The sequence below is a fragment of the Liolophura sinensis genome, chromosome 2, assembly GCF_032854445.1.
Source record: "Liolophura sinensis isolate JHLJ2023 chromosome 2, CUHK_Ljap_v2, whole genome shotgun sequence".
In the NCBI taxonomy this organism is placed as follows: domain Eukaryota; kingdom Metazoa; phylum Mollusca; class Polyplacophora; order Chitonida; family Chitonidae; genus Liolophura; species Liolophura sinensis.
The window spans coordinates 23,495,410-23,507,938 of NC_088296.1; the positions used below are offsets into that span (position 1 = coordinate 23,495,410).

General features: G+C 38.2%; 2 protein-coding genes across 2 annotated transcripts in view; both read left to right on the top strand.

Moving 5' to 3' along the window:
• LOC135463214 (dynein axonemal heavy chain 6-like) overlaps nt 1–12,529 on the top strand; it is a 437,090-nt gene that overhangs the window by 113,276 nt on the left and 311,285 nt on the right. The window lies entirely within an intron of this gene.
• On the top strand, nt 2,231–9,589 carry LOC135462885 (neuronal acetylcholine receptor subunit alpha-10-like). The gene is made up of 6 exons (XM_064740182.1): nt 2,231–2,285; nt 3,022–3,066; nt 4,215–4,324; nt 4,800–5,338; nt 6,040–6,245; nt 7,497–9,589. The coding sequence occupies exons 2-6, from the start codon at nt 3,031–3,033 to the stop codon at nt 7,827–7,829; spliced, it is 1,224 nt and encodes a 407-aa protein (XP_064596252.1). The 5' UTR covers nt 2,231–2,285; nt 3,022–3,030; the 3' UTR covers nt 7,830–9,589.

Genomic DNA, 12,529 nt, shown 5'->3' on the forward strand with positions numbered 1-12,529 from the left:
CTTTGTTGATCGTGAAGGTCAGAGTCTCAGTGGGTTGCGTCTCACGGATACTTGATACAGTGTCGTACATAGACAACAACATAATAATTATTTACTCACAGTTTAACATTTGGAGCAAAACACAGGACTTCTAAAACCCCCAAAAACAAATTACCAAAAATATTACTAAGTATCAAGGCGTGTGAAAAAGGCTGCCTCAAATAGCAGTGTGCATAAAGAAAACCTTTGAAGTGAAGTCATCGATATTATCCATACATGAGTGCGAGTGTAATTGTTGCCAAACACAAGTCTAACACAGATGCTTCTTATCAAATGGCCAATTTAACGATCACAATGGGTTTCGATGGACCAAAAATGCTGAGCAATCAAACCTAATTGGCGTGGAATCGGCGTATCATATCTACCTGCTTGTACAACATAATTGTTCTGTTGGTTTAGCTCCCACCACATACCCGTGGTGAAAACAAAGCCCTTAGAATCGTCCTGTTCCCGAAACCAAATACACAGCTGGCACCCGGGCCTAAGCAAACAGCAATATCAGCGATGTTTAGAATGTATTGAAGGACTTATAGGATGAGCCCTTAATTGCACGCTGTATTCATTGTTCCCCTTTGTGCATGATTTACTGGCCTCCAGAGAACAGGGCTTGTGGGCATGTCTATTGATTATAATTGCAGATGGATTGCAGATTCTCCTTTATTGATGTATTCATCCCCTAGCAGACAGTTACCCACCGCGTGTTCCAATCCAACCCGCCCCTATTTTGAGACCTTTTCAGCGGCCTAGGTGTTAGAGCGTCCTCTTCGATGTCAAGACACCTGGAATCAAACCCGGGTCGGATCATACCTTAGACTTAAAGAGAGTACATGTATTTGTTACTGCCTTATTTGGCGCTCACAGCAAGGAAACAGGACATGGCCTAATGTCACCGTGTGTTAAATGTGATGACAACACAGAATTGTGAGAAATCCTAGGCCAGTGAGGTCTATTAAATTGCAAATAACATCACTGCATTTTTTTTCACCTAATTCAGTTTAAGCCATGGTGCTAGAGGGCGTGTAAGTGGCTGGGATTTATGCATTTACATGAACATTCCGAGTAAGCCGATAACAGGCCGTATTTCACCGGTTAGGGATGAAAATTTGCCAGCTATCACACTGTCGTCGCTGCTCTGGTTTTACTCTGTGTGCTGCACGTCTAATTAAACAGTTGGCTGGGTGTCAGTATAATTTGACTGGCTGGTGTCTCATGTCTGGTGTCTTCGGCATGATATTTCAGTCCATCCATCCATCCATCCGTCCATCCATCCATCCTATACTCTTAAGTTTGTAACCTGTCATTCACCAGAAATCATGTATGGTGACATAGAAGTGGCAACAGTGGGACGGTATTTGTACAACGTGTTAGAATGTAATATCTGGTGTCGTCGATATGCTAACTGAGTAAGTCACCACGGATAACATACACATGACAGAAGTGAATGAATGAAGTAGCACCCTAACTTAAACATGGCAGTATTGGGGCTGTATTTGTACAGGGGGTCAGAGTGTCAAATCGGTTGTCGTCTGCATGATACTTGGGTAAGGCAAAACCTTTAACATAAACATGACAGTGGCAAGTGTGTATTTTACGTGGTATCACAATGTCAAGTCTGGTGTCGTCTGCATGGTGCTTGACTGAGACAGCATCGCTCCGTGTTGCACAAACATCGCAGTAATGAGGCTTTATTTTTACAAAAAGTAAGAATGTCATGTCTGGTGTCGTCTGCAGGATATTTGACTGAAGCAGCACCACTTATACAATCCAAGCAGTCGTGTAACGCTATTTGTACAAGAATACTTGGTCTTAATAACACCAATAAATGCCACTAGTCAATCAACCATCAATCAACCATCAGTCAACCATCAATCAACCATCAATCAGCCATCAATCAACCATCAGTCAACCATCAGTCAACCATCAATCAACCATCAGTCAACCATCAGTCAACCATCAATCAATCAGTTATTTATTTATTTATCTACTATGAAATCAATAAATGGATCCATCATCAATAAGTACAAAAATGAATCTATTCATTCACTACTCAATCAAACAAGAAATCAATCAATCAATGAAGCAATCAATCAATCATTCCAGACTCTGTGTCAGGCGGAGCCGAGTGGGAAAACAAACTGCGCAAGTCCCTGTTCGATGACTTCGACCCGTGCGTCCGTCCGGTCAACAACCATAGTGATAAAGTCACCATCGTCGTGGACATCTCACCGAATCATCTGGTGGATCTGGTGAGTTGTAGTCTAACGGTCGAGAATTCAAATCCCACCGTGGAAAATTTGTTTCAAAATTGTATTTATTTGATCTTTGTTTAAAGCTGTACTGAAAAATGTTTCACCAGTACAATAGGTGTCAGGTTTAAGTTTTCTTTAGGTTGTCGTCTGAGGTGGAGGGCATAGGGCAATAACTGATAGTGGTTAAAACCTACACTCAGGATCAAGCTTATTATCAGAGTAAAACAGTAAAACTTTTTGACGTCATCGGTGATCAACGCTATCTAAATCTGACCAGTAAAGGATACCCTTGAAATCAATCTAAAAGTAAATTAAAAAACTGACTTATGTGAAGTATATCTCAGCTGAAATGGTATAAAACCGACTTATGTGAAGTATATCTCAGATGAAAGGCTATAAAACCGACTTATGTGAAGTATATCTCAGATGAAAGGCTATAAAACCGACTTATGTGAAGTATATCTCAGATGAAAGGACATTAAATACTGTTCATCAAAATAGTCCGACTTATTTTTCATAGGTTTATTTCAACTAAGTTAGATGCTTTTGAAACTTTGGATTCTGCGGTGGCCTTTTCTAAATATTGGCATTAGGGACGTCACATCAGGTTTTTGCCGCTTATCAAACGATGATTGCTTAATCGCATTATTCAAAACGCAAAAACATATAGATCTTTGAATGAAAGTTATGTGTTCAGGAGTTAAATAACATGTTTAATCTTTCTTGTCATCAGAACGAGAAGATGCAAGTCCTGCATACGGAGACTTGGGTTCGACTGGTAAGAGTTATCTCCCTTTAACGTTACCACTATGTAACGGTCTTGATTTCTCCAGTGACGTTCTTCAAAGAAACCATGGGATGCTTTTAAACTTAAGACTTTTTTGTATTTTTCTGTGACAACATTTGCAGTTTATTCTGTATTCTTTCAAGCGGTTCTCATTCTTCTGCTAGAATAATTAACCAAATGGAAAAAATAAAACAGAACAACAGACGGACAGTCTAACGGGCACTTGTGTCTGCTTTTTGATCGTTGTTAAATGTTAAGAGATACTGAATGACAGAAAGATACAAAGGAAGAATCTCCATATAGTAAGGTTACCACGCTTTAGGAAGACGTCACGTGTAAAGACAAATTATTTTTTTATAAATCACATTCATATCGGCGATTACGAACTAAATTTACATAATTTTAGCTGACATGTAAAAAAGTTTCTGTATTGTACCTCGAGCCCTACAAATAGATACCACAGCACAGGCCTGTATTGTAGAAATATTGTAGAGTACGGTGGCCTTAAAGTTAAGAGGTTTGTCAAGTGCAAGAACTAAGCTTGCGAACGGTTTTATGGTTGAAACATTGTTCAGTTTAATTTCAATTAAATACATAAATCAATAATTTTACTCCCTCGCCCACAGTAACTGCTTGCGGATCCTTGATGACAGTAAGCCGTTGACGACGCTCTTGTTGCCGTTAACGCCGTCTAACATTCGTTGAAGAACACTCGTCTTCCACCAATAGCGGTCGCTGTGAGTTCAAGTCCAGCTCATGCTGGCGGCCGTACGTGAGAAGGTCTGTCAGCAACCTGCAGATGGTCGTGGGTTTCCCCCGGGCTCTGCCCGGTTTCCACCCACCATAATGCTGGCCGCCGTCGTATAAGTGAAATATTCTTGAGTACGGCGTAAAACACCAATCAAAAAAAAAAAAAAAAAAATCTTCCACCAATATGGTGTGCGTACCTAGTACGTCAGACGTGAGAAAGTGCGTCAGTAACTTGCCAAAGGTCGGTACTTTACGCCGAGCTTTTTGGTTTCCTCCATCTATAACCTGAGCTCATGGGATAAGTGAAAACTTAACTGAAATAGATAAGTAAATAAATAAATATATGAATACATAAATAAATGAAATAAATAATTGTATTATAACTTCAGAATTGGAACGATCCACAGCTGACATGGGATCCCGCAAAATTTGGAAATGTGTCAAAGATTTATGTCCCTTCCGGCGCAGTATGGAAGCCTGACATCATCATCTATAATGAGTAAGTCAGTCAGTCAGTCAGTCGCGATATACATGGGTATTTAAAATTTTCACATCTGATGAATGGATTTGTAACAATCTAATGATCAACCTTTCAAATTACCATTTGTACTGAGTGAGTTGGGAAACATTTTTAATTGCAATTTTTACACACATTTTGTAATCTTCAGAATTTTTCTGTTTGTGAAAGAAAGGTACTTTGATGATGACGATATATCCCAAATCCAATTTTATAGTTAAAGTAATTGAACGTTCACAGTAAAGCTGTTTACTAAATACCAATGCCACCCTTTCATTCAGAATAAATTCTAGGGCAGACATCTCCATTGGTTTATACTAAAAGTATACTTAAACTGAAAATAACAAAATATATATATATATATATATATATATATATATATATTTACTCTAAATTTTTTACCCATTTCGTCGATCAGCGAATTGTGTATTTTGTTTGTTTGATATTTATCTTGCAGAGTTGGTCTGGAGATTGGTCGACCAAGTACCGACTTTTTGATTTCTATCACATCAGATGGCGAAATCCAATGGCTCTATCCTCGCACGGTAGAGACCTCCTGTAAGATGGACGCTGGAAAATACCCATTTGATGTTCAGAGATGTAATTTTATTTTTGGCTCGTGGTCGTTGCCTGGCAACATGCTTGACGTCGTAAGCAAAAACGAAAAAGGTGATGACCAGCATTACGTGGACAATGGCGAATGGATTCTCTTGAACATCACTGTAGAGCGTCATGTACTCAAATACAAGTGCTGCCCCCATCCATTTCCGGATGTGACCTTTACATTGTTATTAAAACGCCGGTCTCTGTACTACATCTTTAATTTGATTGGTCCGTGCCTCCTAATCACGCTGCTTCATCTGACGTCATTCCTACTTCCGTCAGAATCCGGAGAGAAGATATCCCTGAACGTGACCATTCTGTTAGGTCTGACCGTCTTCCTACTGCTCGTGGCAGAAATCATGCCGCCTCAATCCGAAGTCATCCCTGTCATAGGTAAGGATGGCTTACTTTCACTTTCACTTCTACCTCGTAAGTTTCATTTGGACATTGTAGAATGAATGCCATGTTAACAAAAGTTAAAGCTCTTTTTTATCATCTCCAGCATGGATGTCATCTATATGCCTACGCTTACTTGTCCGTCTGTCTGTGTCTGTCTGTCTGTCTGTCTGTCTGTCTGTCTGCAATTTTACCTAAAAAGTTGTGCAGGAATTTGGATGAAATTTTGTGCACGTTTTTGGCCTTGGGCTAAGGGTAAATCCGTTAAATTTTTTCTGACACTGACTTACAAGTGCTACAGAGGACCTCTCTGGCCGGGGTGATTGGCACGCCAGCGCGGCGCAATGACCCAGGAGCTTTTCACCAAAGGACAAAAAATTACAAAGGCTAGGGCTGTTCAGGCAATAACATCTTCCCTTTGTTATTCCCCCGTCTCACACATTACTGTACCCAACACTTGTGAGTACGTGTAATTTGCTTTTATTTAAGCATTTACACGAACAGTTTGAATAAGATCTCAAATGATGTAAATGGCCAAGAGGCTCACTAACCTACTAAGCCACGGAGCCCCCACCCCCACCCCCAACCCCAGCTTTATGTCAGATGATATAAAGTGACCAGTCAGACTTTAAGACCCTCTTACATGTCCGTTGCTTGTGTGTTTATCACAATAATGACGTCATCTTCTTCGGTTCTAGGGCGGTTCTTTGCAATTTGCATCGTCATCGTTTCTTTGTCCACCGTTACGAGTGTGTTTGTACTGCATCTCCACTTCCGGGGATCTCGCGGGTTTCCGGTTCCACGTCGGATGAGGGTGTTGGTGATCGGAAAGTTGGGCCGTGCTCTGTTGTATGGAAACCTCATTGAAAAGAAGGAAGAGAGAAAACGAACGCCAGGAGAAAATGTGACTATGAAGATTTTATTTTATACTTTCTGGTATTTATTTATTACTGAACAGCTAAAGGGACATGGTTTTATAATTCCTTTTTTTTTTTTTTTTTTTTTTTTTTTTGCCGTCAAAATGAAAAAAAGCTTATGCACTAAAATTTTGTGCACGTTCCAAAGTATTACTTTCCCCGAGTTAACGATCCAGTCAGAAATGCATCGTGTCCATCGGTTCACTAAGTCGAGGGAAATTACATTATTTATTCTAAATAACAGCATTTCTGATTGTTTATACATAAGCTCATATGTATTAGTAGATTCCATCTTACAAAGACGTACATCAGCTACGACACAGTATAAGTTCTGGATAATGACAGTTGCTCTCGATCCTAAAGCAAGCGGTGATTTCATTGGCTGATTAACACGGGGATAAGTATGCTAACTTGGGGTAATTTTCCTCGACTTAGCGAACCAATGGAAACGCTGCATTCTAAATAGCGCATTTTTGATTGGATCACTAACGCTTTACTTTCCCCCGAGAAAAAATTTTAGTAAATGATTTCTCTTTTTATACTGAGATAGCTGGCTGACCAACGGGGGTATTGGCTCAGTCATGGAATCGGGCGCGTTGTTATTGAAGAGTTTGTGCATCAGTTCGAGTTTAGTCAGGCAGCGCCTGTGAGCTAAAGTGTCCTTGCAGATAGCTACAGTTAATCCGGTTGATCTGACTGTTCTTTCGTGCAAAGATCGCAAACTGTACTAGAGTATTCAAGAATTGGTCGATTAAAGGGCTGGTAGATTGCAGATAGCGCGTGTTTACCAAGAACTTAATTTTCCGTACTGATTATACAATGTATATGGCTTTGCCATTTGAGATTGTTTTGAAATGTGAGCCAATGGTGTTCATGAGACTCAGAAAATGTAAGTGATACATTTTCCACAACCATGTTAGGATGGTCAACTTGATTTCTTTTGGCAAAGTGAAGGAGTTGTTTTCAGTGAATTAAAACTCAAAAGCCATTGTTTATATCAATCACCACGAATTTTGAGACCATAGTTCATTACTGCTTGAGTTTCAATGATATTAGGGGCTGAATATTGCAAACAAACAAAGAGCCTTGTAACGCTCGCAGTGCTGTTAGGAAGATCATTTATATGTACAAGAAAGATAAGCGGCCCAAGGACGCGCCCTTAAAACTGTAGTCTTTTACTACGATAAAATCTGTCACTGGTTGATTCTTAATCATGCTTCCTTCCCTACTTTTGTCAGGTTACATTGAATTCGTTGAAGATAACTCGGAAAGAAAGTTACAGCAATGGCGGTGAGCTGTCTCCACCCCCGGACAGTCCCGGCCACGCCATTTCCACTCTCGGTTGCCATGATGACTACGTACTGAACACCGACGCCAAACCGCCAATGGAAGATCTCGGATTTCCGCATCGCCATGTTGAGGACAAATCTGAAGCTGAAAAAATCATCATTCGTGACTGGATTTTGGTTTCTCTCATTCTTGATCGACTTTCCTTCGTCTTCTTTTGCTTGGCGGACATTGTTCTTGTTGCGTATGTCTGTGTTCATATTTACATGGAAACTACATCTTAATTCCAAGGACTTATCAAGATGGTTTACCTTTATCCTTTAATCATAAGAATTTCTTTCAGGTGTAAACAGGAGCAGAACCTTAACCGTCAGGTAGGTTCTGTCTTCAAACATTACACCTGGAAAAATCTGATTTGGAATCATAATTTCATAAATCATTTTTTTTGTGTTGAGTGAAAGTTGATGGTGTTTTTTTTTTCAGCATTATATATCTAAAACCCATGCAGCAAAAGTAGATTTCCAATGTTGTTTGTATCAGACAAAATCAAGTACCGTTATTGAATGGCCATCTGATCTGGCCTTACTTTATTTCAACTCGTGTTTATTTTTAAGCATGGACAAAGAATCTTTGCAGGCAGATCTTTACCTCTACGTTCTCATTTATCAACCGGTGACAGATTTTATCGTAGTACTTTTTTACGTCTTCAACAAAGGGTCGGATGTATTGTTCATTCCAATAGTCTACCCATCGTCGATGCTATACCATACCATACGTCCAACAGCTAGCATTTCATTGCCTTGCCCAAACTTTCGGGACAGCAACAGTGCCATATAACGTTTCTCACTACACTGGGTCATAATTCACCGGGCTATGGACTGGCGTTAAGACCTATCGGCAATTAAGGAGTCTCGGTACTTCGCACAGATGCATTCGAAACAAGGTTCTTGGAGTCTCTTGCAAACTAATGTAGGTGAAAGGTGTGATTTGAAGGCGAGATAAAATATACATCTGCCTGTCGACTCAACGGCGAGTATCACGCCTACCGTAAAATGACATCTTTTTGCCACGGTAGTTTGCGAGAGCTCCCACCCAGTTGCCCATATCTGCCTGAACTCGAGCGACCCCATGAATGTCGATTGGACTTACTGCACACAATGTATGTTCTCCTTCGTATGCCTTACCAGTCAGATCAATCTCTTTATCGGTTTTGTTCATTTATTTATTATTTGGTTTACTTGCTCATTTCATCTGGTGATAAGAGGCTTTTATACACTATGTTCCTGAAAAGTGTCTCCTCCTAACTTGAAAAGGTTTTATACGCGCACAGCTTAAAGTAAATTTACAATTAAATATGAAAATATGTTTAAAATTTGAAACTACAAAAGTAAGTTGAGTTTTTCACTGATGATATGAGTCACAGAGGGAGGTACAAATGCCCTGTATGTCATGCGTCATGTGGCATGTGTCATGTGTATTACGTCATCAGTTATTCAGTAGTACGTCATAAAATCATTAGGATGCAGCATGATCATAAAGGATTTTAGTTCTATCTCTTTAATCACTCAACGCTTCGATGTCCTAATGGTTAGAGCATCCACCTCGCGGGCGGGAGACCAGGGATCAAACCCGGGTCGTGTCATATCAAAGACTTTAAAAAAGACTTTTAAAAAAATTGGTATTTGTTGCTGACTGAAAACAGAACAGTACTGGCTGACCCCTTGTCAATATAATGTGACTGGATGGGGTGTCATGTCTGGTGTCTCGGGAATGATACTTTATTGGCGGCAGCATTTTGGTATCACAAATAAGTACAGCATCACTCTTTTTCTAGACCTTGCAAAGGCTTTTGATACTGTAGACCACAATATATTGTTGAAAAAAACTCGACCATTATGGTGTCAAATGTCTTAGTAATATATGGTTTAATGATTATCTGAAAAACAGATCACATTGCCTTTTATACAACGATTGCCGATCAACTATTAAATACATGAATATTGGTGTTCCTCAGGGCTCAATCCTAGGACCCTTCTCTTTTTAATATACATTAATGACATTAAAGATGTTTCATCTCTACTTGATATCATATTGTTTGCTGATGATACTAGTGCTGTCCTTTGCAATGATGATCCAGCACACCTCCTGGAAACTTTCAATCGTGAAATTGAAAAAATTTACGATTGGCTATGTTGCAATAAACTGTCTCTTAATATTAAGAAAACCAAATTTATGTACATCGCTCCCAATCGCAGAATAAATAATCATGCTACTCCTTTCTTGGCTATAGCAGGCGTAAATATCGAAAAATTCAAGACCTTCAATTTCTTAGGTATAACTTTCAATGAAAGATTAACGTGGACAAACCACATAAATAATATCTGCAAAAAAATATCCCGTAATTTAGGGGTGATAAATCATATTAAATATGTCCTAAAGAAAAATACTCTGTTCATCCTGTACTATGCACTTGTTAACCCATATATTACTTACTGCAATGCTGTGTGGGGAAATACTTAAGAAACACATCTTCTTCCCCTGATCCGTCTTCAAAAACGAGCATTACGCATTATTACCTCCTCTCATAAATACGAACACACCGCGCCTATTTTTACTGAGTATAATATCTTACCTGTTACCGCGGTTAACACCTTTCAGACACTCCAGTTAGTTCACAAATACTTCTACAATCCTAGCATTACTCCATTATACACCCGTACTTACTTTACAAAACAGTCTGATATTCACTGCTATCCAACTAGAACATCATATTTTCAACTTACACCGACCATTTCATAGAAGCAATCTATCCCTACACACTTGTAAAATAAAAGGACCGATCGAATGGAATAAACTGCCCTCCAATTTAAAAGAAATCACCTCTTTATCTTTATTTAAATCGTCTTTGAAAACTTTACTCCTGAGAAAAATATACAGCTGATGAAGCATATAGCTATAATCATTACTACACCAAGTCATCCACAATTGTACATACGTTTTGAATTAACTCAGTTGCGACACGTAGTTGCTTGCTTAACGTTTTCTCTTGATAGTATATTGTTGTCGCCTTGATTGATATGAATATTAATACATAAGTGCACATGTGTGCGTGTGCATATTTGTACACATATTTACGAATGTAAATTCTCTTTACTGTCTGTATATCCTTACATTTAGGAGTGGGTGCTACAGTAGTAACAACTATGTGTATGCATAATTAGGTACACGTGTACGTATGTGCAAGTGCTTCATTCCAACATATGAGTATTAACCAGTTAGCACCTCTTGTCAATTAAATTTAAACATGTTATGGGATACAATAAGCCCTTTGGGGTTTCTGCTCCCGCCAGAGTGCTATAAGTTGTATTATATTGACAAACTGATGTATCCGTACATATGTAATTATGTGTGTGTGTATATACCTGTTTGTATTAACCTTGATTAAGAAAAACAATTATTATATAGGCCTACTTATACTGTGCTCATTACGATAATATTTAAGATGTATTTGTATGAATATACGTACATGTACATACATATGCGTGTGCCTGTGTGTTTGCGGGTGTGTATGTATATGTATGTATATGTATGTGTGTATGTGTGTGTATATATATTTATATATAACCATGCGGATACAAGAGGTTTAGGTACAGAGAGGTATTGAGATGTTCTTCCTTTTCTACTTTCTTTCTGGTGTATAAATCAAATCAAAATCAAATCAAATCCAAAAACTAGCCCTGCCACAAGACACAATATGTGTACACACACATAATGACTCCTCGTCGTCATATCATTGAAAGATTGTTAAGTACGACTTTAAATCCAAGCATTCATTCATTCATTCATCCTTTAATCGCTAAAGGTTTAATTCCTATTATGACCTATTTGAAATGCTAGTCAAAAGATTTTTGATTACATTACCTTTACAGACATAATAGTCTCAAAACTTCCCTAAACATTTTTATACAAGTTTATCATTCACTCAATCTCGGACAAAGTCATTTTGACTAAAATCTACATTACTACGTATTAGTTTTGGAGTTAATTTGTGAAGATAGGGTACCACATTAGTAAATAAATAAATACAAGCCAATGCGATCAGTATCTCTAACTAATACCAGGTAGGACGCTTTTGAATGCACTTCCTTCTAAAGACGAAATCTATTAAATTTCCCTTGTCTTTAATCTCATTATTTACGTCATCTTTTAAATCATAGCTAGCAGAAACAAGAAAATGTTTTATAGTACACTCCCGATTTGTGATCGCTGGAGATATGCACATGTACTCTAAAATTAACTAAAAACGGACAGTTTTAAGTTAACAGTAGGATTATTTTTAAACCCCTCCTATCTGCTTGTGGGTGAAAAGTTGTCGAAATAAACTTGTCATTTGATCCGTCATACATTTCCAATTTCTTAATGGATGAGGATTTATTCTACACGTATGTTTCATTTATTAATACTGTAACAATACTACAGTATTCAATGGCGGTTTACATAGAAAATGTATACAAACTTTATGTCATAAAACACAGTGTGTCAGATTTCATCCATTCAATGTTTCTTCCCTAATTTTTCGATTACTATTGAGACCTCATTTTTTTCGGCATTTTTTTTCCTTTCCGTTAAACAATTTACGTATAATGTATGAACTGAAGTCCTTTTTGTAATGAGAATATTGGGTGTATATAAGGAAGCATTTAATGTCATGTTTGTAAATATGTAAATAATATGCAAAATACTTATACTTACATATATAACTCTCACCGAACAAATATAAACTGTGGAGCATTATTTTAGTTCTTGAGTTTTTATTTATTTATTTATTTATTTATTTAGTGCTGGGCAGAGTTGCTGTGGGTTCAAGCGTGGTTGTTGTCAGCAGATTTGTAGATTTCCCCACTGTCACTGCTTGCAGGACTTCAATGATAATGTGTCTTGACTATCCGTCTTTTATGTGATTGCTTATTTCCCCCTTGTTCTC